Below are 25261 nucleotides of genomic sequence, written 5' to 3' on the forward strand. Positions count from 1 at the left end.
GGAACTGTGGAACGGGAAAGCAAAACGTTTCAAGCAGTGCCCAGATTGTATTGTTTATGTTGCTATGAGCTCCTCTGCCTACTGAATCTCACCCTTTGTAATAAGAAGAGTGCAAATGTTCATTGCCATGGATGGGGGAGGGGGGGGAGTAAGGGATGGAGATGTGAAGGAACAAACCAGTTAGTTGCCCTTTGGTCTGGAAATCATCCCTTTCCTTTGGTATTCAGCTTCAGAGTGGGAGTTGTGAGATGGAGCCAGCCCAAGAAGGGACCATTCAGACCTTGCTGGAGAGCCTCCCAGCCAGGACCCGGACCCGGACCCATCTAAGCCCACAGGACATGGTGTATCCTTTTGCAAGACGCACATCCTTGGTAAATGACATTGCTAAGCAAGGCGCAGCAGTTGGGCGAGGGGTGATATTTAATCTGTTGCTCCATGCCATCGTCCAGCTAGGATTGAATGAGTAAGAATGTATTCAGTACCTCTCCACTTGTTGCAGATGCCAAGACCCTCATGCCAAGAACTGGCCAGGGGCATCATGTGGTGAAAAAAAATCCTAATTGTGCGGAAAAGGGATTAATGATACCTACCCCCTCGCTACTTGTGCTGGGAACAGTGTCCTGATGGGACGATGCTTGTCTACCTGACAGAGACAGCTTGAGGAGTGAGCACAGGATTGGGAGCCAGGGATATCTGATCATGGCCCCGTCACTGACTCCTCCCTAGGACGAGTGATTCATTTAACTTCTCTGTCTGCCTCAGTTTTTCCATCTGTTAACCTGTGCTGCTACTCATTTTTCCTTCCTCACAGAGGTGACAAAAAGATAACTGGATGCTTGTAAAGCACTTTGAAAACAACCACGGTTATGCAAGGACTAGGTATTATTGTTAGCCCTTGTTAAAAGGGCAGGCATGTCTTGTGGCATTGTCAAGCATTTCCCCCACCCAGCCTGAGCTAGAAGCAGAGTTGATGGGCACTGCTAGCAATTGCAACTAGCTCTTCTCAACCAGAAGAGTCATTTAGCCCAAAATTGCCTTTGTTGGGGGTTGGGAAATACATGAGGGAGCCTAGAGTATATGCTTAAGTGGCTACTTCTCTCTAAAATTAGCTGCTTTAGCCTGCCTGGCTTCTTCACACTGCATTGTCTCAGCCAGCTAATGCCCCAGATACTGTCTCTGTTCTTGTGCCTGGGCAGGGGACTCTGTCCAAAGTGCTGCTGAAGCTAATGCTGTTGCGAGCCACCTGTAGTGCAGTATCTGTGAAGCATCTCTGTTACATTTGACAATCACATGGGAGTCGCCCCTTAAGGATCCATCTTCTAAGTAAAACCCTGTCTGGTTAGTGATCAGCCCCCACTGGGAGGCTGGCACCACCCTCGGGATTCCTGCTAGAGTGGTTCCACCATTATCCCATGTTGGGTGCTGAGGTTTGCTCCAGAATAAAAGTTCTCAACCTGCACTTATTGATCCCATTCCACACGAGAGTCCCTGCAATTGTCTTTTTTGCAGGTAGAGGGGGTAGCGCCGTGAGCCATCTCCCTTATTCCTTGCCTCCGGGCTGTTGCAAAGTGGTCTTCCGATGCTGGGGGGCCCATAAATCCTTGCATTGTTTTTTACAAAGTATTCTGGATGCATCTGAGTAGGAGTATGAGGGTCACTATATGGAAGAGCGAGAATCCTCTACTTGAAAGCCAGGTTTTTAAGTTTAACATTGTCTGGAAAGCTGTTCCCCTCCCCACAGCCAGAACCCAGTTTTAGGGAAAGGACAGGCGTAGTAGCTTCACAGAAACATTTGTTGAGCACTGCCCAAACAGGAAATTACAACAGCAAGTTGGGTTTTCCTGGCTTGTCCTTCCCTTTGGTTTTCCATTCATGCCATCAACGTCAGATGCCTGGGAGGAGTGGCAGTGTCTCTCTTGCACACTGCAGACTGAAACAAGAGGAGGGAGCACGTGTAGCAGAGAAATAAGAAATGGACAGAGAAAGACCATTCCTTCCCTTTTTCCCAGACAGTGGCTTAGAGAGGAACAATAACAGAAATGGTTGGTAGCTGGTTTTCAAAAGTTATGTGTTTACTGTTGTTGAAAAGCAATCACAAAATAAAATCTTGCATTCCCTCTTTTTTCCATTCGTTTGTTAGAAATGGCTTGGTTGAAACCTGCCCTTTAGGTCAGACTTGCATTCATTGGGAGCACACCACAGCACTTCCCAGGTGGTATGTGTGGGGGGAGGCAGTGTCTCGGCCTGTAGCAGCAGTTAAAATAGATTGAAACAGAAGGGGGAGCTCTCACCACACTAATCAGCAAGGAGGATGAGCACTGCTTACCTCAGCCAGAGCATGGCAGCTCCTCTCTGCTTATAGTAGAGATGGGGGACCTGGGCCACAAAAAGACAAAGGCAACCCCTTTACATTAACCCTGGCTCCACAGCCTCCTCTCAGAGCCCCTTGCTTCCACTTGACAGACTTGTAGATGCAATGAAATCAATTCCCTACTTGTCTGTAAAAGAGTCACTTCTTCTCCAAAGCTGTGGTAGCATCTGAATGTGTCATGGATCATAACTCATATCATCACAAGCCTCTATCTACTACTGCTGACCACAGCCAAAGCTTTTATGTTAATTGCTTCTACCTGAAAAAACTCTGTTGGCTTACCATCCATTTTCTTTCCCATTCAAATGCCCTCTTCTCATCCTCAAACACCATCACAACTGTCGGTGAGGGAAAGGTCCCAGGCAGGTGTTGGGCAACCGGATGTAAGGAGGCAGAGGGCATTTCCCAGGGCTGTTGCTGCAGCCAACCAAAGCCTTTAGGAAGGAGAACAGAGTAAGCAGTGTTGTTGCCTACTAGGGCCCCTGGTGTGGTGTCAACTGGCCATAGCTGGTATCCCACAGAGCCATGCAGTGCACAGCCCTGCCCCTTTACTCGTTGGTATAGTGGTGAGTATCCCCGCCTGTCACACAGGACCCCGGGGTTCGATTCCCTGATGGGGAGAGTGATACCTTTTGAATGTGGAGAAAGAAATGCATTGCCTGGCCAGTACATTCCTCATCTCCTTCGATGGCGACTTCCCTTCATGTTCCCCCCCTCCCTCCCCACAAAGTGTTGATTTTCATCTCCAGAGAGACAATTAGCCCACAAGGCCACCCCTGCCCTAGCAAAAGCCTCCACATCGCATCCCGCCACTGGGCCCAGCTTCAAGACCTATGTGTCAGGGCATACTTCAGAGTCGCAAAGGGAAATACTCTGGCCAAGGGCATGAGGCCAATTGCCCAGCCTAACGTAGTGGCAACTGGTCAAGGGGTGAAGAAGAGAGAAAAGCGGACAGGCAGCAGGCTGGCCTCCTGTCTTTTTTCCCTTTTGTTACGATTTTAACCGTGACAGTAATGGGGAGACTTGAGAAATAGCTGTGGCCGTAGGTGAGGTTGGCAGCTGCCCCAAGAGCACAGAAGGGAGCAGTTCCCATTCAGTTGCTGTGTCACCTGGCGGCTGGCTGTGATCGTATAGTGGTCAGTAGTCTTCACTGTGGCCACAGCAAGCTGCATTCGAATCCGAATCACGCCTTTGTTTTTCGGTGGAGGATCTCCTAACGCACGCCCAGTGGCTCAGCCTGATTGTGTCCATTTGCAAAGAGAGCCAGCAGCTGATGCCTAGTTTCCGCTTGGTAGAGGAACGTCAATGACATAAATCCATCAGAAAAAGAGTAACGGGGATGAGTAACAGGAAGTTTTCCTGGGCGCCAACGTCTGGAAGCAGCGTATTCCATCCTGGAAAGGGCTGAGTTTGGAATGTCCGGCTACTGCATGTTGAAGGGAAGGTTGTTCGGGCCTGGGAAGCTACGGCCCTCAAGAGGGGCTTATAAAGCCAAAGGGGCCTTGGGTGAGTTTGTGAGGGTGTGACTTTGAGGAGCGTCTGAAGCGTGGAACGGGGAGGGTAGAAACAAATGGTTGTGTGAGGAAGAAGGTGCTGAGCAGCCCGTTGGTGAGGGAGAACAGATCTAAATAACATGGTGTTACAAGTGCCTATAGCTGCCTATCCACAGTGGGACACCCAACGTTGCTAACAGTAGGACCAATGCAACAGTGGGAAATACATAGACAGTTGCCCCATGGTGGATGGTGTTTTTTTGAGGTCTCCCATCTAAGTACTGGCCCTGCTTTGCACTTGGTGCTATGGCTGCAGGCATTCACACTTTAAGGACTTAATTCTGCAAACATTTATGCAGGTGAGGTGACCCAACTTTATCCATATGAGCAGCCTTATTGACCTCAGTGGGAACACTGGAATGAGCAAAGGCACATATGCAAGCACCGGCCTGAGCTAGGCTTTTGCCTGTGTGTATTTAACACTTTAACTCTACACATTTTATTTTGAAGGCTTCCTTTTCATTTTCATCATTTATTTTTGATCTATTTCCACTCCATGTTCTGTATGGTTCAAAGACATTTTGTTTTTAAAAAATCCTCATAGTCATCACTTTACATTTCCATGGTCTTTCAGCTTGAAGGATCCAAAAGATTTTACAGATTGAATATACAGCAAATACTCCTCTGCCCCAGAAATGCAGCCCTTGCTGCACTGGCATCCGATCGCACATTTGTGTTACTGAGGTTACCATGTATGTGTGTGCTAGGGTGACCAGACAACAAGTATGAAAAATCAGGAGGGGAGGGTAATCGAGGCCTATGCAGTGCTTAATTTTTGCTGGGGCAGCCCTGGCACCTCTAGGCTTTGCAGTTCAAGGCCCAAGCACCTCTGGGTTTGCCCAGTCAGGTATGAAAGTAAAAAACTTGCTTGAGGCCCAGCATCTCTTTCGTTACAAATAAAGCACTGATCCTATATAAGACAAAGCCCCGCTAATCCGGATGATCCTTTTCACACCGGGACATCTGGTCTGTCTCTGTGTGTGCGCGACACCAAGCCGTTGACGGGAGTCAGGGGCCTGTGTGGTCCCCCGGCTGAAGTCCAGGAGTCTGGGCTCATGGTCTGCTCGGAAGGGCTGTTGCAGTGAAAGTGGGGGCAGGGGGGAGTCAGCGCTGGGGATAGCTCAGTGGTTTGAGCGTTGGCCTGCTAAACCCTGGGTTGTGAGTTCAGTCCTGGAATATCAATCTCCCCTCTGTATTTTCCACCAAATGCATCCGATGAAGCGAGCTGTAGCTCACGAAAGCTTCTGCTCCAATAAATGTGTTAGTCTCTCAGGTGCCCCAAGTCCTCCTGTTCCTTTTGCGGATACAGACTCCCACGGCTGCTACTCTGAGTCCTGGAAGGGACCATTTAGGGATCTGGGCCAAAAATTGGGGATTGGCCCTGCTTCGAGGGGGGTTGGGCTAGGGGACCTCCTGAGGGCCCTTCCAAGCCTGGTGTCCTATGCTCCAAATGCCCCGCCCTGCGCTCCCGCCCCGGCTGAGCCCGCGGGCCCTGCAGCGACCCGGCTCAGGAAGTGACATCGCCGAGCGGTGCATGCCGGACCGTCCTTCGCACAGCCCGCTCCGGGGCAGAAGAAGCGCGGCGGCGGCGGCGGCGGCATGACAGCCCGGTGCCAGTGAGCGGCGGCCCCGCAGGCTGCAGCCTCCCCGGCGGCGGCAGGTGCGATCGCGGCGGAGCCGGTCCCGGGGGAGCGCGGGCTGAGCGCTGCCCGCACGTGCCGGGCGCGGGCTGCTCAGCACCGGGCGGGGCGGGGCGGGGCGAGAGGCCGGCTCGGCACCGCCGCCGGGCCTGCAGGGTGCAGCGGCGCCAGCCCCGGGGAGGCTCGTTGCTCTCTCGTGGGCAGGGGGAGACGGGAACGTGGCTTTCTGCCCTAGCCCGCTCTCCTGGGCCCTGCGCCAGCCGACAGAAATCTCCTGCTTAACGAGCCCACCTGCTCCTGCCAGGGGGCACCCACCGCAAGTTCCCGTGATGGGTCATCCCTGGCTGGTGCTTCATGGCTAGACACAGAGGGGGTTAAAGGAGAAGAGGGGGTGCATTGCTGGCGAGTGGTGGTACCTAACTCAGGCTGGCCACAAGACAGTAACACACCCCCCCCCCCACTAAACTAGGTAGCGCAAGACGAAGTGTGGTGTGCAGGGAACAATTTTGAGATCAAGCTATTAAAATGCAAGCAAATAACTGGGCTAGATGGTCTTCTCCATGTCGCTTAGAGCATCTTTCATTGAAGTATCTCAGAGTGCTTCATAAACCAGCCTCACAACACCCGGTGTGGCAGCTATGTTGTTATATCCATTTTACAGATGGGTAAACTGCAGCACAGGTAAGTTAAGTGCCCCCTTGCCTCCCCCCCATGGTCATGGAGGCCATGAGTCATAGGCAGAGCTAGGCATAGATCTAGTGCTTACTTTTGTAATGAAAGAGGTTTCCAACTCAAGCAATTAGGTGCCAAGACTCAAGAAATGTTTTTACTTTCATAACTGACAGGGCAAACCCAGAGGTGTCAGGTCTATGAATTGCCAAGCCTAGAGGTACTGGAGCTCAGCCCTGGCACAAATTAAGCACTCCATAGATCCCCATTGTTCTTCAGTTCCTTGCTCACAATACTTAATTGAGCAGTCTGGCCCGTACCTGGTACGGTTTTGTTTCTGCCTAAAAGGGTGATTTTCTGACTAGATATTAGTCTGATATGTTGTGTGCAAAAAATGGTGTCCTATTTCTAACTATGGAAAAGATTGTGATATTGGATCAGCCCAATGACCTTGCTGATCTATTATCCTGTGTCTCTGATAGCGGCCAAATCTAGATGTTTCAGAGGAAGGCTTAAACTCCCCATAATGCCTCTGACTTTGCATTATTATACCACAAAGGAGGAAGCTTGTTTCTGACCTCATACACCCACCTCTGAAGATCTGCTTCTCAGCATCTCTCAGGAGTAGAGTAGTGAAAGAAAAAGATATGAGGGACCAAAGGCCACCAGATCTCCTTCCCCCCATCCATGGCACCTGTGGCCTCTGGTATAGGATACGCCTGATAGACTCCCAACAGATGATCTCTGCTGAATGCTCCATAGAAAGGTGGAATTCACATGGGAGGTTTGTGATGCTTTAATTCATGTCTGTAAATCACTTTGATCTTTCCTGCAGTTACTCTTCAGTGTATCCCAATAGATAATCCCTCTGACATGCTTAGGAGAGGTAATTTTCTTTCCCCTTTTTCCAGTGTTGGAAGCATGTCACTTTTATAAAAGGCTCTGTTGCTGTCAAACACTGAAATTTTCTGTACTTGAATCTCTCCTTCACACCCACACACGGCACCTATCCTCATATCATCTATGTGCTGGACAACAATTACAGGGAGTATGCGCATTCCCTAAAGGGAATTCCCCCCTAAAGGGATTCTCCTATATCACATCATGGTCTCATTCCCCTCCTCCCCCTCTACTCTTATGCTCTCATTCTAGTCAATAAAAAGCAGTCCTTAAAAAGGACAGAGATACCTTTCAAGATGGGAGGGAGGAAGGGAAGGATAGCTCAGTGATTTGAGCATTGGCCTGCTAAACCTAGGGTTGTGAGTTCAATCGTTGAGGGGGACATTTAGGGATCTGGGGCAAACATTGGGGATTGGTCCTGCTTTGAGGAGGGGGTAGGACTAAATGACCTCCTGAGGTCTCTTCCAACCCTGATATTCTATGATTTTTCACAGCGTGCATTGTGACAGAATTATGTCCTATTTGTGTAGTGCTTACTATTCTGTAATTGATGTGTGGATGACAATCTGATGGTTGGGTTTTTCAGAAAGCTGCTGGGGAAATGAGAGCTAATCCAATTTCCACACCATTACCACCCAATGTGTTAAAGACTGGATCCCGCAGTGCTTAAAGGGAAGCTCTATGGTTCAACCATACCACACGTGAGCCTTTTAAGGTGCTGCTGATTTCCCTTAAGTGAACACAAGCCACTAAAATGAAATATGCTGGGGCCGGATCCGTAGCTGGCGTAAATCATGGTGGCTCCAGTGACTTCAACAGGAGTGATGCCAATTAACACCATGTCATGATCTGCTCCAGAATATTTAATCTATCTAATCTGCATTTTTAAGGGACCACTGAGGTAATTGTATTTAAATATTTCATACCTGCATTACTAATAATCATAAAATCAAGTGCTGCCCTTGGCCATAGAGGTCTCAGAAATATAGCAAAAAGCCTGCATTTGATTGCAGCCTTCAGTTTGTCTGCTCTGTAACGCTCCCTCATGCAGCGCTCAGCGTCTCTAAACCTGGTAGTCTGGTGTGGTGGGACTCCGACTCCTAAGGGAGAGAGGTTTACCTAATGATTCATGTTCTGGGATTTGCAGCTACCAGTGCATATCCCCCATCTCAGTTAGATAAATTACCTATTTGGAAAGAATTGACTTGCAGTGTTTGTTACATTGCAATAAAAAGTTTAGTCCTGTCAACGGTCAGCCTTCCTCCCTGGAGGGAGCGGCCCGGAGTGGGGGGTGTGTGGGTGGCTCTGCTGCTCTCCATAAGTAATGTTACTACCCATGTTCTTTTCCCTTGGATAAGCAGAATAGATTCTTGAGAGTGCTCTCAATCCCTGAATAACCAGGGACGGTTTTTCTTTGTATGCCTTAGCTATCCTGATATGTGCCAAGAAATCTGTGCCTGGAGAGAAGACACATGCTGACTTACATGTGGACCTCTCTGACCCTCCTTGACGTCTCTCTCATTCCCCACCTGAGGGATTACTGTAAATCTAGCACTCCAGGCAGGACCACTTCTACCTGATAACGTTCTCTTTTCTTGTTCAGGGACTGGATCCCCCAGGCAGAACAAGTTCTGTTATGCAGCTCCTACAGTGCCTGTCTTTACTTATCACATACACTAGTGCAATGGTTCTCAACCAGGGGTCTATGGCCCCCTGCTCATCTGTGAGTTGTTTTCAGGGGGGCTGCAGGGGCCACGACTGAAGCCTGGAGTCCTGGCGCCCCCTGTGGGGCTAAACCCGGGAGCAGTGGAGAGGAAGCCCGGAGCCATGAGCCCCAGCATCCCTCACAGGGCTGAAGCCAAGAGCTGCAGGTCTTAAACCGAGCCCCGGCGCCCCCCGAAGGGCTAAAGCCACAAGTCCCGCTGCCCACCACGGGGCTGAAGCCGGGAGCTATGGCACTCCCTGTAGGGCTGAAGCCTGAAGACCCTGGGCAGAGTTGCAAGGGCTGGGTGTGTCCTCCAAACTTATCCAGAGTGCGGCAGTCCCGAGGACATCTCCTCCCCTCCCCCCTACACACATATACACATCTCTCCTGCAGTCCCTCTACACCCTGTCCCCTGGCCAGGTTGCAGGCTTGATTTGGGTAGTGCGGGGCAGCTGCTGCTTTGGCTGGTGCCACGGAGCGGGAAGCTGCGGCATTCCCCATCTTCTGCTGCTGCTGGTCACCTGAGTTGTGGCTGCTCCTCAGCTCCCAGCCCCCTTTGACTTCTCGGGCTGCTGATAAGACCCACCTGGGTGGGGATCCCAGCTCCAGGGCCAGCAGAGCCCTTGGGGAGCAGCAACTGCAACAAGGTGTGCCCGCCCCAGCACACAGCTCCAGCTACTCCTCTCCCTGCATCCTCAGCTACATGCCTCGCTGCACACAGCTCCGAGCTACCCCCTGCCTGCACACAGCTCCGAGCTACCTGCTCTCTGAGCTACCCCCTGCCTGCACACAGCTCTGAGCTACCCCCTCCCTGGATCCTGATCAGTTTTCAAACTCTTTGAGCTGAGTCCCCCCTGCTTTGAATTATAATTGTTGATTGTGCCTCCCTACCCCCGAACCCTGCTCAGGCGATTAAGTGGGGAGGATCCTAACAGGACTGCATAGATAATACCCCCAAGGAGCTAATGCCAAGGCAGGAACGGGAGTGAGCCTGCAGTGAAATATAGAACTGTTTGGGCTGGAAGTTCGGAACAAGTTTTTAAGAGAGTGATTTTAGGCAATAGCATAGTATATGGTTGCTAAAGGCAAGTTTGAAGAGTAGGTTAAACTGAGTTCAGACTTCAGTGGGAATAAGCGGATTTGCTGAACGGGGTCAGAGCCCGGTCCCATCTAGTCTGATATCCCTGTCTCTTGTGCTGGGCAGTCTTAGGCTCCTGATGGATCTTGGCCACCATCCTGCTTCTGCCAGTGACTATTGGATGAAATATAAGAGGAAGTGGCAGCCCTGCCTCCCCCTATTAATGCACCTGTTGTGCAGTGGGGAGACGACAGGGAAATGGATAGAAGACTGTTCAGAAAGGAGCCTCTTCAACAAGAACCCCTGTCATCTGTCCTGGGGATGCTATTTGGCCCCGGATGTCAAAGGGTTGTGTGGCATGTGGCGTTGGGATGTGTGGGACATTTTGTACATCTTATACAGCTCATGAAGTTTTTGTTGTTGTTTTGTTCTGATCCAGGACTTCAGACATGGATCTGTTCCGGGTCTGCACCTTTCTCTTCATGCTGATGTTGTCCAGGGGCAGCTCTTCAGACCCAGAGAAACAGAGCATAGACTCTGGGTTGGAAATCTGTATCCTTCTCTCCAGGCCTGCACTTGGGCTGTGAGTGAGGGCGGGCTGGGGGAGAACTGCAAGAGCAGTTGACAGGTATTAGAAGGATTAAACACTGAAGAGGGAGAGGAGTTATTGAGGGGCCCTCAGGGTTATAATTACAGATAATGATGTAAAAGTGAACTAAGGAAAATACAGACTGAATATTGGGAACTCTTTCCTCACAGATCTAACACACTGGGGAACAGTCTCCGGGGCAATGGTGGGAATCCCATTAACTGAGTCAGGTAGAGCTGGGCTGAGAAAAGGAATTGCAAAGACCAATCCTGTGTTAGCTAGGCAATAGGTGATGAACTACATGACCTTCTGGCTCATTTCTGACTCCGACTTCTCTGATTAGGTGATAGCATCAGAACTGCTGAGCTGCCCCATCTTTGCTCTTCTGTAGGGAGGATTTATCTAGGCTCTGTAGCTTGCTTATATAAGGCCCATTTCGCTTCATTCTTTTATCATTGGTTAGCATAGAGGCAGATTCTCAGCTTGGCGTGGAGTAGGTACAGATTGTATTCTAGACAAGGGTTTGAGCCACAGTGTGGTGACCTGTCCTGTGCTCCCAGGAAGAAAAGAAGAGTGACCCGTAATACACTTTCTCCCCCTGCTTCCAAATACTCTCAGTGAGATTCTTGCAGGAATTGTCAGGGTTTGTCCTGTCTTAGTCCATATGCATTCTCCAAAAATAATCCAAAATCTCCCAAATGTCTGGGATTGAAGCCAAAAGGTCCTATTCCTTCCAAGTCGTAGAGATCAGCCAGGCAATTCTCTTACCAATCAGCATGCACCACGCAGTCACGATCGATGGCTTCTTCAGCTGGGAAAATGACTGAACTTTTCAGCTAGATCATGCATTGGTGTAGCTTGGTGCTGCTCCATTGACTTCCCTGGAGCTATGCCAGCGTACACCAGCTGAGGACCTGGACCTTACTTCTCTCTTCGTAACTTGGGGGAATCACACTGGAGTGTGACAATCTGGAGTGCTGTCCTTTAAGTGAACCCTCAAGGAACCAGTAAAAATAGTTGTTTAGTTGAAGTGACTTTTAGCTTAAAACTTTAACCAAGTTACATTAAGAATGCATGGGGCTATTTCACCATGATTACCTGACGCTGTTGCTGTTGGCGAGGGGCTGCTTTGTACATGGTTTCACTCGGCCTGGTCTATGTCTCTTCTGTGTTTATCATTCTTACTGGGCATCAGCAGCTGACATGAATCCTTCCTATCTGTGCCAGCCTCCCTTGGTGAAGGGTTAATCAGATTGGCATTGCAGGATGCTCAAAGCCCCCCGATGTATTACAGGAGAGGTTGGGAATTGACATGAGTTCAGAGTGGCTGTTCCTAGACTGACAGTAATGTCAGTGGGTTGTAAATGTTAAGCTTGATATCAGTGCTTAGTATTTATTAAATGCCCCAAGGGGGCTGTTGGCAGATGTCTGTGTTGCAGGGTTGTTAAAAGCCTGCTCCTGTTTCCCATCTCTGAACTGCTGGAGCGAATAGGCTCAGTCGCTTACACCCTGCCCTCAGACACCATGGAGGCCCCATAAATGATTGGTTGTACTGGCCTGGGTGGTCTCTTTTCTGGAGCGCTGCATGGATCAGTGCATCTCAGCTGGAAATGGTTGAGTTCGGAGTTGTGGGAGGGAAAACCTGTTACAAGCCCGTAAAATGAGATCATGGGGCCGAGCCCAGTTCTGGGAAAGAGGGAGGTGGCCTATCTGTGGGAGACTTCAGGGTGGGGGGTTTTTAAGGGTATATCTACACTGCCTTTGGGAGTCAACCTCCCATCCCAGGTCTACAAACGTGTGCTGGCAGGACACATGCTAGTGCACTAAAAATAGCTGTGTAGATGCTACAGTAATGTTGCAACTCAGGCTTTTGAGCCTAGGGGGGCGGGGAGGTTCTGCACAGCTATTTTGAGCACAATAATGCGAGCCCTGCCAACACAAGTGTGTGCACCCGGGCTGGGAGGCTCGATCCCAGCCAGATGCAATGTAGACATAACCTCAGAGGCCCCAATGTTGGACATCAGGAGGCAGGACCTGGTCCAGCAGTGAAGTCTGGGCAGTGGGCATGATCCTTGACAGAGCTGCAGATAAGAAGCTGTTTGAGGTGAAGCGCAAAGACCAGATGAATGCGCTGAAGAACCTGATTGAGCTCAACGACGTGAACCAACAATATAAAATCATCGACATCATGCTCAAGGGACTCTTCAAAGTGAGCGTCACCCACTAACTGCCACCCCCATCCCTCCTCCGGGGCTTTGAGTGCTGCTGGATGCTCTTTGGGAGCCCTTCCACCAATGGCTGAGCAGGGAAGGCTCACAGTACATCTTACCTTTATCCCGTGTTCCTGAAGGCATGTCCCAGCCCAGAGCACCAGAATGGGAACGTGACAATGGGGAGAGGGGAGAAGAAGGGGGTTGATAAGAGTGAGCAGTGGAATTAGGGACTAGACCCAAGGTCACTATGGGTACAAGAGGGCAGGGCTATGTTTTAAAACAGGGTGGGAGAGTCGGGGCAGACTGCACCACCGAGCTGCTGCAGCAGCAAAAAGGAGGAGGGGATGTGAGACGAGGCTGGAGCTGGCAGGATGCCTGTGGCAGGCAGGAGAAAGATGAGATCTGGGAGGCAGATGGATTCACTGAGTTCATTTTCTGAATGTTCAGGTGCTGGAGGACTCCCGGGCGGTCCTTATAGCTGCAGATGTTCCTCCAGATGGGCCCTTCCCTCAGGATGAGAAGCTAAAGGATGGTAGGACTTCCTCTCTTTTTAGTCCCAGTTTCCGCTTCCAATTCTCTTTCATACTTCTCTCTCCCTCTCATTTGCCATTTCAAATGGGCTCAGTGCAGGGATAATGAGGGAAATTCGATGGCCTGTGTTGTTCAGGAGGTCTGACTAGATGATCTAATGGTCCCTGCTGGCCTTAAAAGTCTATGAAACCATTACCGCCTCCCTGGTCAGTCCGCGCTCGGAACCCTTTCTCATCCACTTGGCTCTTTGTCCTGCTTCCTGCATCATTGTTGCCAGCATCTAGAAGATCCTAGGATGGGAGTGGAGCCAGGGAACTCTGCCAGTAATCTGTGAAGCAGAACAGAATCTGGGTGTTTCTTCTGCATGGCTGATGAAAAGTAAGCACTTGGGGTTCTGTCCAGTGAGCTGAAAAGGGAGGACATTGGAGACCAAAACAATTGATTGGACCACCTCGTCTGGTATCCTGTCTTCAATGCTGAATGCTTCAGAGGGAGGTGTAAAACCTCCCATAATGCATCTCTTTGTGCAATGCTATGCAGAACGTGGAGGAAGAAATTTCTTCCTGACCCCAGCCAATGATTAGTTTATGACCTGAAGCATGAGGATTGAGAGCCCTTACATTGTAGAGGAACACAACAACCTCTGTCAATTACCCTCTCTTTAAGCAGTTGCTGGCCAGTAATGGTTTCAGAAGAGAAAATCACTCCAAGGATGGAGGCTGGGGAGAGATGTATTTTACCCTGTCCCCAGCCTATGGGCCAGTATCTGTGATGGCTGGAGGGTTGACTTATGCAGGAAACAAAGACCATCAGACAACTCCCACCCAGAGAGAGATGCACAGATTGGTATCTGAGGGATGAATTCAGCCCTGTGGGATGACTAAATTGTCTTTACGAATTTGGCTAAATGATAGCAAAGAGGGTGAGGGGACTATGCAAACCTTCTAAAGTACCTGTAGGCTGTAAATAGCAAGCACGAGGGAAGGTGAATCAACGGGGTTTATAACTCTGAATTAAAATCAAGAAATTAACCAAGGGAAAAGTTGGGCTGAGTATAAAAACCCACTTCCTAATACCTAGGTCTATTATACAGGAGAGCACTCTCCCAAGGGGAACGAGTGCTGGAGGCCACGTCACTTGAATTATTTAAAACTAGACTAGATGAGGCCCCTGGAGTTGGCAGCGTAAGGAATAATCCTGCATTGGCCAGGTCTGAGGAGAGCAGAGAAGATATTGCCTGTTGGGGCTCTTCCATCCCTCGTCTCTGTCAGTAGGAAAGTGCACAGTCTTGTGCCGTGCTTATGAGCGCCCTGCTGAGCCAGACCCAGCCAGGGTGCTCACTCGTTGGGACGTCTGCTGACTGGAGCAGACGTAGACAATTAGAAGCCTCCAGGCTTGCTGTGTTTGAGGGCACATCCTGCATGTTACCACTTAAACTGGGATTGCCATGGAATCTTTTTGGCAGCTTGAGAGGAGGGCTTTCCTCTTGGCCTGACCACGCAAGTAGGGGCCACACCGAGAGTTTCTTGGCTGGAAGGCGATCTCTGCTGGCTTACATGCAGTAGGAAGTGGACATGTGCATGTGAAGCAAGACCCTCTGCTGACTGTCCCTGTGACTCTGCTCCCTAGCCTATTCCCATGTGGTGGAGAACACGGCTTTCTTTGGAGACGTGGTTCTGCGCTTCCCCAAAATCGTCCACCATTACTTTGACCGCAACTCCAACTGGAACAACCTCGTCCGCTGGGGTATCAGCTTCTCCAACCAGACAGGCGTGTTCGATCAGGGACCTCACTCCCAAGTGCTTGGATTGGTAAGGCTCTGCACTCAATCATCCTGACTCCCGGCATGTCCGGCCCCCGGAGGCAGGGGACAGGCCAAATGGAGGGGGAGATGACTGCGGTTATTGGACTGGAGAAATGGGGAGAGAAGGGAATGGAGAGAAGTGAGTCGAGAGGGGGAGAGATGGGGTTGGAGGAGAGGGAGGAATAAGAGAGGTATGGCAAGGCATGGAGCAGTAGGGTGAGACATGCTGCTCTCTAGCACTGACTTTCTTTTGATCCACAGATGGCTCAGGAGCTGGGAATTAGTGAGAAGTCTCCGGATTACCGGAATCCCTTTAAAACCGACCATTCCGAGGTAAGACAGCAAAGCCACGAGTCATTCCTTGTGCATGTTTCCTCCTCCACCTTTATCACATGCTGAAGGCAGCTGGTTTGGGAATGGAAAGGCCAAACGTTCGGGGCTGTTGACGCCTGGGATGGAGGTGGGGGAGGATTCTAAGTTCACACCAAGCCATTTGTGTTGTCCATGATGGTGGCACCATTTGGTGAACAGTCTGATCATGCCCTTCCCTTCCCCTCCCTCCCAGCCCATGGAGCAGTGCCGGCGACCCCTCCCTACAGGCTCGCAATGCTCCAGCTCCAGAGAGTGAATTCCTTTTACTGCTGAATGCATGAGATGGACAGCAGTATGGGAAAAGCAGGTCCATGCACTCTGCCGTTTGCCCTCAAAGGGCTGCGTTTGGGCCTGTCTGTCCTGTCGGACACAGCTCTTCCCGGAGCCTGGTGCTGTGTCCAGATTGACTGCTGAGTCCTGGTCTTTCAACACCGTTCCCCCGCAGAAAGCTTTCCATAGCGTTTGGCAGAGAATGATCACGTGGCAGTAAGGCAAGGAGCCATCCCTACTGCCTACAGGCCCTGCTGCCCTCGCAAACCCAACTCTCTCCCTTCTCTCTGATGGTCCACATTTGGCTCCACCATAGCCTCAGAGTTGGGGGGCCCCTTCCACTGTCAGTGTGGCTAGGAGAGTCGGGACGCTGACCTTACGGAAGTGCCTTGGGCATATCGCTTAATCTTTCTATTCCTGAATGTCCCTATCGGTAGGATGGGGGCAGTCGTACCTGCCTCACAGAATTAATTGGGCTTGATTTGCCTCTTGCTTAGCGTCTGGTCTAAAGCCCACGGGAGTCATCAAGAGTCTATCCATGGGTTTTGGATCACCTGCTTTCTCCACTGACATCAGTAAGGCTACAACTGTCAGAAGGGAGTGAAGACTCTCCCCTCTTTACGGATTAAAAGGCTTAATGAATTAATACTGTAAGGCTTCCCGAGACTGCTGAGGCATTGGGATTGCTTTTCCTGTCTCCACCTGTACGGCCTGAGGAGCTGAGCTCCTCCTTGTGCTTTCAGTTTTTTCCCAGTGCAGACACGTTCCAGAAGGCCCTGCGAGAGGAGGAGAAACGGAGAAAGAAAGAAGAGAAACGGAAGGAGATCCGCAAGGGGCCCCGCATCTCGCGCTCGCAGTCGGAGTTATAGTGTTGCCTTGTTGCTGAGACCTCTGCTGGCGGGAGATGCTGCGTCTGGAAGCAGAGTGTCCTACTCCCTCAGCAGCCTCAGGAGAAGGCCAGGCGGGTCACCTTTAATTTGTTTAATGGTTTTTGTTTTCCTTTTTTCTGTGGTGTATCGGACAAGGACTGGATTGAATCCTGAGAAGGGACTGGACACAGATCCTGGATACAACCCCCCCGTGGGAAAGCTCTCCATAGCTATTGGCATATGGAGGGTCCAGCAGAGAACATCCATTGGGTGCATGCACTGTATGGCTTTCCTGATACTAACAACGAGACTGCCTGGAGGCAGGGAGGGATTAGAGTGGTACCCGCCCCCCTGGAACCACAATGCAGGATACAGGGCATAGTTATACCTGTCAGAGGGAAAGCATGGTAGGTGTGTGGTTAGACCAGATACCCACAGGCCTTGGGAATCTTCAGTTACTGGAGAAATACAACGTATCATGTATTAAACATGCTCCCTTCCCCCTGGAAATGGGGGATAGGTGGTGTAACTCAGCTGCTCCAAAGGGGATGGCGCTTTTGTATGGTTCAGTTAGCCAGCTAGTCTCTCCCCTGCCACTTATACCAAATCCTGCATTGTTGGAACCTCCATCCACAAATCAGATCTATCCTTTCTAGATGGCTGTTTTATTAAAGAAACACAATTTAAAAATGTCTAAACAGACCATTGGCTGATCTGGATTGGAGAGAGCCAACAAGGGTGAACCCCCACCTATGTAGTGGGAGGCAGCCCACTTTCCCAGGGCTGCAGGAGGAAAGGGTTTTTTGGGGGAGGGGGGACTGGGTGAAGGAGAGGGGGGCTGCTGTGCATGCAAGGACTGACTGAGCAGGCTCCAGAGAGTCTAACATCACCGTAAGGCCTCCCAACAAAGGATCTGGAGTAAAGACTTGGCTTGAACTGCCAAAAAAAAAAAAAAAAAAGTGTCTCCTTGTGGTGGCTTGCATGAGCTGAACTTGTGGTTTCTGGTCTCGGCTCAGTTCCTGGCAAACAGGTGCCCACATGACAACCACCAGGGCCACTGTCACTCAGTGGGAACCTCAACAAAAAGACCAAGGATTGAATAAGCTATGGAGGCAGAACACCTCTTCCCCACCTTCCCCCTAGAGAATCCCACTTGCTCTGGATTAGAGGTACGTTGTTGGGGGGATGTGAAGCCCAAACTGTGACTACCTTTACTGTACTTCTTTTGGGGCTAAAGAGGGGACCTCAGACTCCATGGGTGCCAGTTGGGCACTTTGTCTCACTAACTTCACTTAGTGCTTTGGGTTGTGGGTTTTTTTAATGACCTTTATTTTGCTGTGTTGAAATGAAAAGCTACCCACCTACTAGATCACCGTGGCAGGATGACCTGCCACTACATAAACAGTGGGAAGAAAGAGAGGTGATGATCATGTGTTCTGTCAAAAATGGATTCTTTCCATTGGACCAAGCAACCGACTGTAGATTTAAACGTCCCATCAGAGTTAGTGTGAGTGCACTATTACTGACCTGCTGCCTTACTGTCTCAGAGCAACAAGCCTTCTCTTTTGCATGTGCAGCTATTCCATACAGGCATTTTCTTGTAAGTGTACTAGAAATAAGCTGGTTTCTGACTGATGTTCATTTTAACTGTCATCAGTAAGGTGAAGGTTAGTGATCCAGCCTTGGGCTCAATGCAGCTAACGCTCTAGTCCAGATCCAGAGCTGGTTGCCAGTTAAATGAATTTGATAGATCTCCTCCAGATCCCCAGTGGACGTTTGCACAGAAGCCAAATTTTATGGAGGCTCTGTATCAAGTGGTACTCACTGCACAGGGGCTCACGACTGGAGCTGCGGGGGATGCTGCAGGTCGGGATTGATGGCCGTTGGCAGAGCTGTGCATGAGTAGCTTGTGCAGCGTTCGCCTGGTTCCAGCTAGCGCTGTCAGCCCCTTGCTGTCTTGAATTCGAGAACTGAAATTTACTCTCTCACGATTTGTTTTTGATGTATTTCCAGTTGCTGATCAAATCACACACCCCTAGCTCGTTCTTGCTGGGAGAGTATCCTTCTGTGGGGAATAAGGGACTCTATCAGGGGATGCTGTAGTCTGACTTGCTGCCTTCAGGCTATTTTACATGGCCAGAGATGAGAAATGTTTATTTTTAAATGAAGAGCCAGTTACATGTGTTTTGTTCCTTGGACATGCATTGAAAGAGGAAGCCATTTTTTTTCTTGAATAAATCAGAATTTTTAAAATCAAACCATTCCTCGTTAGTGTTTCAGTGGGAGCTATTTTGAACCAAGGCATGCCTGGGGGTGTGTCTGGGATGGGAATGGGTATTGGGGCTGTTGAGAACCTCCTACATTTTAGAGGCTGGATTGGTGCTGAGATACAATTGGAAGAGTTCCCTTGATCCTATCTGGTTACCTGCTAAATTAGTTACTGTAGCACTTTAAAGATGAATCTTCCTCTAAAATATACTGTGTGTCTATATTCCAAAAATCCTGTCCCACAACCACCAACTGCCATCTTCAGACTGACACAAATACCCCTGGGGTGTCTCATTTAACATACACAGTACTATAACTTTGAACTTTTTAATGGTACTCTTTCCCCATACTCCACCAACCTTCCTTGGCATCTAGGGCCAGATTTTCAAAGGTATTTAGGGGCCTAGTGGGATTTTCAAAATGCCCAAGCAAGCTAGTCACCTAACTCCCATTGGTTTCAGTGGGATTCAGGGGCCTAACCTGCTTAGGTGCTTTTGAAAATCCCATTAGTGTCTATAGCCTGCATCTTTAAGCACTAAATACATTCTAAAATCTGGCCCCTCCTGGCTGCCATGCTAGATCAGACGTGGTCTATCCCCTATGGCTATCCCATCTCCTGTTCTGCACCATCAGAGCTCTCGTGGGGAAGACATGCAACCCACAGGGCCTGCACTTACCCTTGCTCCTTGCTGGTTTCTCATGCAGTTGGGGAGAGATTTGTTGCTTGCATCTCTCCTTGTTCTCCCTTGTATGTATACCTTTGCTCCCTCTCCCAAAGAAAGGATAGGGCTCCAGAAACCAATGTTCAGGTATTATTTTGTTCTGCAGTAGCATCCAGGAGCTTGAGTCGGGAACTAGAACCCCATTGTGCTAGGCGTTGTACAAACAGAAGAAAAAAAGATGGTCCCTATCCCAAAGAGCTTACAGTCTAAGTATAAGACAAGAGACGATGGGTAGAGAGAGAGGGAGGGGAATACCAGGAAACAAGACAATACTGATCAGCATGACAGGAAGTGTTCTCAGCTCACCAGCAGCCTGTTGGCAAGGTTTTTTGTAGGCATCACAGCAAAAGAGTTTCCAAGAGGGAGCTGGAGGTGGACAGTGAGGTGACCTTGGAGATGTTTATGGGGCTCTGGCTCCAAGTGTGAGGGGCAGTACAGGCAAGAGCAAGGAGGTGATTGTCTGAAAATGAAACAAGCGGACAATGAAGGCCGGAAAAATGGAAGCAGAAGTTGACATCTCATAGTGAATGAGAGACAATAGCAAGGGTGGGGATAGGCTATAAAGGTATCTGATGATGGTGCCCAGCTGCTGTAGCAGCTTGGGTTATGATTGCCTCCGAGCCCACAGGTGAAATAAGACTATGCCTGATCACTACTAGCCTGATTTGTCAGAGGTGTCGAATACCCACAACTGGCATTGATTCAATGGAATCTATAGGAGCTCAGCACCTCTGAAATCCAGGTCCCCAATGGTTGGGACCAAGGCAAATAAAGCAACTGTTGGAAGTGGTGCTCTCCTTCCCATGCTTGGTACTGACCTTATGTCCCAGCATGGTGCTTTGGTTGTGCTGCTGGAGGCACCATCTTTTGACTGGATAATGAAATGGAGACCCAAGTGTGTGGGGTCCCTGAAGATCTGATGACACTCTTGCAAAAGCAGGGATACAAATCCCTGGTCAAATTTCAATTTGGGCTAATTTACCTTTGCCTCTCAAGCCACTCCTGGCATCTGAGCGGGATATAGGTGGCCAGATACTTCAGAGCCTGGGTGCAAGGGGGATGGAGGAAGACTCTCCCATGTGAGGTGGGCCACTGCTTGCAGCCCCCTCCAAAATCTGTACTGCAGCAAAGATGCACGATTTGACACAACAGACAGCTTCATGTTTGTCAGTCCTCTGAATGACAGCTCTTCCAACAGCCAAGCATATGGCCAGCTAGTTCTGTTGCTTGCTTCTACTACTGTCATAGTTGGAGATGGAAGGGGGCAGGAAGGCCTGACAGAGTATTTGCTTACCAAGAAGGTATATAGGCTAGAAAGCAATGAGCAGGACCAACAGTCAGCAGTGATGGCACAGCCCCCCATTCTTGATTCTCAGCTGGTTAGTTGTGATCCTCTCCTTCTGGTGGTGTGTTGATTGGAAGCGCTGGGGAGGTGCAAGCCCATTCCAGTTCTCTGTATCTGACTTTCCACCAACATGCGTTTGCTCAGAGGATGCCACGAGCAGCACTCCACAAATTCCCTCATTGGAATCCAATCTCTCATGGGTTGGTAACTGGTTAAAAGATAGGAAACAAAGGGTAGGAATAAACGGTCAGTTTTCAGAATGTAGAAAAGTAAATAGTGGTGTCCCCCTAGGGTCTGTACTGGGATCAGTCCTATTCACCATATTCATAAATGATCTGGAAAAAGGGGTAAACAGTGAGGTGACAAAATTTGCAGATGATACAAAAGTACCCAAGATAATTAAGTCCCAGGCAGATGGCGAAGAGCTACTAAAGGATCTCTCAGAACTGGGTGACTCAGCAACAAGAAGGCAAATGAAATTCAGTGTTGATAAATGCAAAGTAATGCACATTGGAAAACATAATCCCCACTATACATATCAAATGATGGGATCTAAATTAGTTACCACCACTCAAGAAAGATCATGGAGTCATTGTGGATAGTTCTCTGAAAACATCCACTCAATGTGCAGTGACAGTCAAAAAAGCAAAAAGAATGTTGGGAATCATTAAGGGATAAAAAATAAGACAGAAAATATCATATTGCCTCTATATAAATCCATGGTATGGCCACATCTTAAATACTGTGTGAGATGTGCTCACCCCATCTCAGAAAAGATATATTGGAATTGGAAGAGGTTCAGAAAAGTGCAACAAAAATTATTAGTGGTATGAAGCATCTGCCATATGAGGAGAGATTAATAAGACTGGGACTTTTCAGCTTGGAAAAGAAAAGACTAAGGGGGGATATGATAGAGGTCTATAAAATTATGACTCGTGTGGAGAAAGTAAGTAAGGAAGTGTTATTTACTCCTTCTTATAACACAAGAACTAGGGGGTCACCAAATGAAATTAATAGGCAGCAGGTTTAAAACAAACAAAAGGAAGTATTTTTTCACACAACGCAAAGTCAACCTGTGGAACTCCTTGCCAGAGGATGTTGTGAAGGTCAAGACTATAACACGGTTCAAAAAATAACTAGATAAATTCATGGAGCATAGGTTCATCAATGGTTATTAGCCAGGATGGGCAGGAATGGTGTCCCTAGCCTCTGTTTGCCAGAAGCTGGAAATGGGCAACAGAGAATGGATCACTTGATGATTACCTGTTCATTCCCTCTGGGGCACCTGACATTGGCCACTGCCGGAAGACAGGATACTAGGCTAGATGGACCTTTGGTTTGACCTAGTATGGCTGTTCTTATGTTCTTTTTGCCTCCTGGGACACGATGCAGAGGAGTTGGGAAGACAGATGAGAAGGAGCAGTTGCAAATGACTGAATATACGATAACCTTTCGAAAAACATTCAGACTCTTTGTTTTAGAGAGTCTCATTTTTGCATAGCTACTCATGTTACAGATTGGTTGCTCCACTCTGCAAGGGAAGAGGTTTGCCTGGTAAGATTTCTGTCTCCTTGCTCTGGTCAAACATGGTCCATCTGCAGTGCTGAGAATCCATGGGTAGGAGTTCATTTTGGAAATGTCTCCATTCACGTGTCTTGTGCTAACAGCTGGTTTTGCAGGGTTACATTTCAGCTGCGTCATATACAGGGAATGGGGTGGCTATGCCACCTGGTGGTGTGATCACCTCACATCTTGTATTATACTAAGCAGAGTTGGGTCTGATTTGGAAAATAGTTGGATGGGAGACTTCCCAGGAAAATCCAAGGTGTTGCAGGAAGTATTATTTGTAATTGATGGTGGTCATCCTTTAGAGTCTATAATAAACCAGTGCCCCAGAACAGTGCTAGAAGAGCAGTGTTGCGGTTGTCTTTCAGATGGCACACAAACAGAGAGGCTCTAAGTTCTAATGATCACCAGAACTTGAAACAGACTCCATGGCACATTCCATAAAAGTAGGGGTTGTAGCCCCAATGGTCTGGCTAAACTTTAATTGGGAAGTTGCATTCTGCTGATCAAAACTCTCCCCACAATTTCAATTGGATGCTATTGTCTTCACTTCTTGTACTGAACTGTTGTGCAATGCTGCTATTAAATGCCTGCTCTATTTCACTATTAATTATTACTATTTTTTTATATAGTACTATAAGGTTATGCAGCACTTTACTTCTAGATCAATGTTTTCTACCCACAGAACTGACTCCCAAACTATGACCAACACAACGCACAGGCAATGATTCAGGATGGGGAGGATGTGGTGATTATTAATGAGGAAGAGGGAGGAGAGACGGCTGGACAAAGAGATTTGGAGGAGGATGACGACAGGGATACAATAGGAAAGAAGGATATAGAGCTGCGGGGGAGAGGGAGAGAATATAGAAAAAAGGAACAGTAAACTGAGAGGACTGGGAAGAGTTTAGATGGTGGGTGAGGAGTTGCTAAGGGAAAGTGAGAGCAGAGGTGTAGGTGGGGAATTACATAAGGCCTTGCATATTAACATGAGCTTGAATTGGATGTGTTGAGGCAGGAAGCCACAAGAATAAGAAGGCATCACTATGGAGCAGAAGGAGACAAAGATGACATTACTAGTGGTATTTTGGACACATTGAAGAGGAGAAGGTTACAACAATAAGGGCAAGAACTGACCATGATTTTAATGGTGGGAACAGAAAGGAAAAGGTGGATTCTGGTGATAATTAAAAGGAAGAAGCGACAGGACTTAGCGAGAGCCTAAGTGGTGGGTGTGTTCCTGGGAACACGAGGGAAAAGGCAGATTAGAAAAGATCAGAGGCAGTAAACTGAATGTTGTTAGACTCCATAGAAAAAGGGGTCTTAGCAAAGAAGACGATCCAGCATGAGAGCACTGAATTAGATAGAAGAGGAGCTGTGACAGAAGGGAGAGCTAGGGAGGAGAGCCAGGAGAATGGAGTGATTTATAATACAAAGGCTGCAGTGAGGTAAGGAGCCTGGAAAGAGGTTTTTAACTATATAGAGAACATGTGTATTTCAGGATCTATGGGAGGCTCGTGTAGAATGCACCATGACCAGGTGAGGCACAGGCAGCTGCATGAAGCTGGTTTAACCTTAACCAGCTAGAGGGCCTAAAGTTGTTCTTATTTTACTCTAGTGAAACTCCAATGTACTATTGCCAGCCCCAGACATTCAAAGATCATGAGTCAGGTCCCAAAAAATCACAGAGATTGGCTTTAAAATCATGAGAATTAAAAAAATAATAATTAAATTTGACTTCTGGTTTCTGAGCCTTTAGGAGCACTCAGGCACAGGTGCCAGCTTCCTCATTTCCCCCAGTGGTTGCTAGATCTTTGCTCTGCCCCAGGCCCCGCCCAACTCCACCCCTAACTCCAAGGCCCCACCCCTGCCTCCCTCACCTTTTCCTGCCCCCCTCCATCCCCTCCCCTCCCCTCCAGCATCTCCTGCACCCTGCTGTTTGGGAGGCGGGGGAGGAGCTGATTGGCAGGGCCGCTGGTGGGTGCTGAGCACCCACTATTTTTCCCCATTGGTTCTCCAGCCCCAGAGTACCCATGGAGTCAGCATCTATGCACTCAGGTCACATTTGCAATACTTTCTCTGCTATCAGGAGGGCTAGAAACTTACCCTTTTTATATGAAAGCTGAAAATCTCACAATCACTTGCCTCCAGGATCTGGGGCAGTAAGTAAAACACCAAATATTATGAGACTCATAATAAAAATAGAGTAAAGGGACAACAAGATGACCTTTGACTGCACTGGAATTACTCTTCGTTTCGGGTAGTTTTCACTGCAGCATTAACTTGGGTGATTGGCACCCAAATTAGCCTAGCCTGGGCAAGAGCAGCCATGCTGAAAAACCATATCCAAGCTACTGTGTCTTTACTGGTGCTGCACTGTGGTAGCTCTTGCCAGGAGGGCATGTTACTGGGCCAAAATTACCCTGTTGGCATTATATTGTGGGCTTGACTTGAGATTTTTGAATGCTTCAGATTGATAATACATCCATGCCTCTCGCCTGCCTTGCCATTCCCCCGTCCCTCGCCTACCCCTTCACCTTCCCCGTCCCTCGCCCTCACCACACCCGCTGTTCCCCCTCCCTCCCTGTCACCACACCAGCAGCCCCCCACCCTCGTCACCACACCCGCTGCCCACCTCCCCCTCTCCACGCCCGCTGCCCCCCCCCTCACCACACCCGCTGCCCCCCACCCTCGTCACCATGCCCGCTACCCACCTCCCCCTCCCCACGCCCGCTGCCCCCTCCCTCCCCACACCCGCTGCCCCCCCACCCTCGTCACCACACCCGCTACTCACCT

At 49.2% G+C, this 25261-nt stretch overlaps 2 protein-coding genes and 1 long non-coding RNA gene across 15 annotated transcripts in view; 2 read left to right on the forward strand and 1 right to left on the reverse strand.

Annotated features, from left to right (window-relative positions):
• Positions 1-2119, forward strand: part of MEI1 (meiotic double-stranded break formation protein 1) — a 66010-nt gene extending 63891 nt beyond the window's left edge. For 5 of the 9 annotated variants that reach the window (XM_043490698.1, XM_043490730.1, XM_038384530.2 and 2 more), the window contains one exon: positions 228-2119. In XM_043490698.1, coding sequence (XP_043346633.1) covers positions 228-467 — 240 coding nt within the window. In that variant the 3' untranslated portion in view covers positions 468-2119. The remainder of the gene's footprint in view (positions 1-227) is intronic. The other 4 variants (XM_043490725.1, XM_043490721.1, XM_043490714.1 and 1 more) reach the window with 2 other exon arrangements.
• A 3309-nt stretch (positions 2120-5428) lies between these two features.
• CCDC134 (coiled-coil domain containing 134) lies at positions 5429-18822 on the forward strand. Of its 4 annotated transcripts, none has more exons than XM_038420372.2 (7): positions 5429-5584; positions 10356-10468; positions 12593-12714; positions 13166-13250; positions 14879-15060; positions 15315-15386; positions 16439-18822. In XM_038420372.2, exons 2-7 carry the CDS (start codon positions 10366-10368, stop codon positions 16562-16564), a joined length of 690 nt encoding a protein of 229 aa, XP_038276300.1. In that variant the 5' UTR covers positions 5429-5584; positions 10356-10365; the 3' UTR covers positions 16565-18822. The 4 variants fall into 4 exon arrangements, with proteins under 4 accessions (XP_038276300.1, XP_043346716.1, XP_043346710.1 ...); XM_043490781.1 differs by having other exon boundaries at positions 16721-18822; XM_043490775.1 differs by lacking the exon at positions 5429-5584 and adding an exon at positions 5872-5893.
• LOC119862922 lies at positions 16672-24939 on the reverse strand. 2 transcript variants are annotated; one of them, XR_005295437.2, is made up of 3 exons: positions 24572-24939; positions 20849-21107; positions 16672-20014 (listed from the first exon to the last, which is right to left on the reverse strand). It is a non-coding gene; the product is annotated as an uncharacterized LOC119862922 (long non-coding RNA). The 2 variants fall into 2 exon arrangements; XR_006273736.1 differs by having other exon boundaries at positions 20537-21107.
• Positions 24940-25261: the final 322 nt, after the last annotated feature.

This window comes from Dermochelys coriacea, chromosome 1 (genome assembly GCF_009764565.3).
Source record: "Dermochelys coriacea isolate rDerCor1 chromosome 1, rDerCor1.pri.v4, whole genome shotgun sequence".
Classification (NCBI taxonomy): Eukaryota; Metazoa; Chordata; order Testudines; family Dermochelyidae; genus Dermochelys; species Dermochelys coriacea.

What these genes read in the sequence shown, in the direction of transcription:
- CCDC134 (XM_038420372.2), top strand. Translation starts at nt 10,366, where the DNA reads ATGGATCTGTTCCGGGTCTGCACCTTTCTCTTCATGCTGATGTTGTCC. An exon ending in ACTCCCAAGTGCTTGGATTG is followed by an intron (nt 15,061 to 15,314) that starts GTAAGGCTCTGC and finishes TTTGATCCACAG; the next exon opens with ATGGCTCAGGAGCTGGGAAT. An exon ending in TTAAAACCGACCATTCCGAG is followed by an intron (nt 15,387 to 16,438) that starts GTAAGACAGCAA and finishes TTGTGCTTTCAG; the next exon opens with TTTTTTCCCAGTGCAGACAC.